Source organism: Salvia miltiorrhiza, chromosome 8, assembly GCF_028751815.1.
Source record: "Salvia miltiorrhiza cultivar Shanhuang (shh) chromosome 8, IMPLAD_Smil_shh, whole genome shotgun sequence".
NCBI classification, from domain to species: domain Eukaryota; kingdom Viridiplantae; phylum Streptophyta; class Magnoliopsida; order Lamiales; family Lamiaceae; genus Salvia; species Salvia miltiorrhiza.
This window is the reverse complement of record NC_080394.1, coordinates 8,306,235-8,308,763: the sequence shown is the minus strand read 5'-3', so window position 1 is coordinate 8,308,763 and position 2,529 is coordinate 8,306,235. Positions and strand designations below refer to the sequence as shown.

General features: G+C 48.1%; 1 protein-coding gene across 1 annotated transcript; it reads left to right on the top strand.

The window, feature by feature from the left end:
* Positions 1 to 1,336: 1,336 nt before the first annotated feature.
* On the top strand, positions 1,337 to 2,295 carry LOC130998021 (uncharacterized). Its single transcript, XM_057923459.1, has 2 exons — positions 1,337 to 2,114; positions 2,187 to 2,295. Exons 1-2 carry the CDS (start codon positions 1,663 to 1,665, stop codon positions 2,293 to 2,295), a joined length of 561 nt encoding a protein of 186 aa, XP_057779442.1. The 5' UTR covers positions 1,337 to 1,662.
* Positions 2,296 to 2,529: the final 234 nt, after the last annotated feature.

Here is a 2,529-nt window from a genome sequence, read left to right as displayed (position 1 = left end):
CTGATATACAGCATCAACAATGTGCTGACAACGCATTCGTTGAGCCCGAACTATCAATTGTATTATTTGGCGACCAATCGATTTGGAAGGGAGACGAAATGCGTAATAAGTGACGACGATGATGTGCAAGGCTTGTTGGAAACTGCCAAATATCCCATGGTGTACGTTGAGCACAACAACGACCCGGTCGAAGAAGTGTACATCCCTACTTTTGATTTTGGCCAGGCTTCGGGATACGGAGATGATGAAGCACAATCTAGTCAGTATGAGACGTCGTATCATGCTCGCGAGAGCGCGCCTCCAACACAGTACTTTTCATGGGATGGGCAACCGTTGGACGAATCCGCATGGAATCTGAATGAAATGTGCGGGAGATTCAACCAGGTGCGGACGGATGACGATTCTGATGAAGAAGCCGTACAACCTGAAGACGAAGCCGAAGAACCTGATGACGATTCTGATGAAGAAGACGAAGAATACGATCCAACGAACGAGTCGGGCACAGATTCTGCCGCCTCTGAGGATTTATTAGACGATGATCTGATAGAGTTCACGGCGACCGAGCGAGCAGGTTGGATCCGACAAAGTAGAACCCGTCACGGAAATCCGACGGACTCGACCGGTGATCTATCTAATTGGATAGTTCCGTTGATTCCAGTGGACGCCACGACTTCGCTCGTTGCTCGCGAGAGTGAGCTGTCCAGAGTTGCTGATTTGGGGAAGAACTCTTTTTACAACAGTAAAGAAGAATTGGTCCTTGCTGTTGGCTTCTGGAATATGAAGCAAGGGGCTGAGGCAAAAGTTGTACGCTCAGATCAGGGACGCCTCTATTACAAGTGCAAGAACTCTGATAAGTGCAAGTTCGATGTGCGTGCATCTTGTCACGGCGGAGGGATGTGGGGAGTGCATAAGTTTAAAGAGCACTCTTGCGAAGGGGAGTTGGGCATTTTGAAACGAATAAAGGCACATTCGAATGTGGTTGCAGCTTATGTGGAAAAAAGAATACGCGATGACGGAGAGGTCATTAAGCCGAAATCTATTATGTCGGAGTTGTTACGTGAATTTGGCGTCAGAATCAAATATGATGTCGCGCTGCGTGCAAGAAATCTCAGCTTAGAGAAGATATACGGTCGAATTGATGATTCGTTCCTTCTTCTGCCCAAATATTTGTATGCCCTAAGTCAAGCGAATCCAGGCACCGTGATGGATTTGGAAGTAGACGAAAACCACCGGTTCAAACATCTGTTTCTTGCTCTTGCGGCTTCCATCACACCTTTCTTCTTTTCGCTTCGGCCAATGATTGTGGTCGACGGCACACACTTGAAGGGGAAGAACAATGGCATTTTGTTCGTCGCCGTGACAAAAGACGCAAACGAGCAAGTTTTTCCGTTGGCATTTGGTGTCGGGCCGATCGAGAATGATGAGTCATGGAAGTGGTTCCTCTCAAATTTGAGACAAACTTTTGGTCAGCCCGACAACTTACTAGTTGTCTCTGATGCGCATGTCTCCATTGCTAATGCTGTGAAGAGCGAGTTACCAAATGCTACTCACGGTCTTTGCTACTACCACTTGCAGAACAAAATTAAGGGCTACGGGCAAGCTGTTGTTGAGCTTTTCCGCCAGGCTGCATACGCCTACACGGACTCAGAATTTTCACGTGCAATGTCGGCTATGGCTCAATTGAAGCCGGCGGCGTACGGGAAGTTGATGCGCGTAGGCCCTGAGAAGTGGGCACGATCACAAAGTCCGGTGACCCGTTATAGTTTTCTTACATCTAATGCTGCCGAGGCTTTGAATGCCCGTTTGTTGTGGGCCAGACGCCTTCCTATATGCTCCATGCTGGAGGCAATCAGGATGGTTCTGGAGCAGTGGTTCAATGACAGACTTGCGTCTGCGGAAGAGAGCGATGACCTTCTTACTCCAGAGGCAAAACAGAAGATAAGTGCGGAGATCTCAAAGAGTCGTCGCTACACTGCGAAGAGGACCTCCGAGAGAAAATACAAGGTTCGTGCTGGTGATCGTCGCTTCATGGTTGACCTTCAAGCGAAGAGCTGTGAATGCAATGAATTCGACCTGGACGGCATGCCGTGTTCTCATGCGATCGCAGCCATTACGTATGCTAAATCTATTTTATTATAAAATTACAGTTATTAGATGCCTACTAAATATAATCTTTCTTTTCGCAGTGAGGCGAAAGAGCCAGTGGAAGATTACGTGGAAGCTTACTACCTGCGGAGTTCACTGGTTCAAACATACTCCGGTCCAGTAAATCACTTGCCTCCCTTAGAGCACTAGGAAATTCCGTTTGAAGTTGCAACTGATATTGTTTTGCCAAACCTTTCTCGGCGACAAGCTGGTCGACCAAGAGAATCTAGAATTCCTTCAGCTGGTGAGAGGCCGACTCAAAGGACTACTACAGCGGATGCATCAAGTAGTCTGGGAAAACGAGCACCCAAAACCTGTGGTCTATGTGGCTCGCCTGGCCACACACGTAGAGCATGCAAGGGTACGGGCTGGGAGCAGTAGTTT

Coding starts and splice junctions, on each gene's coding strand:
- LOC130998021 (XM_057923459.1), top strand. CDS start 1,663: ATGTCGGCTATGGCTCAATTGAAGCCGGCGGCGTACGGGAAGTTGATG. Junction 2,115..2,186: donor CATGCGATCGCAGCCATTAC/GTATGCTAAATC, acceptor TTCTTTTCGCAG/TGAGGCGAAAGAGCCAGTGG.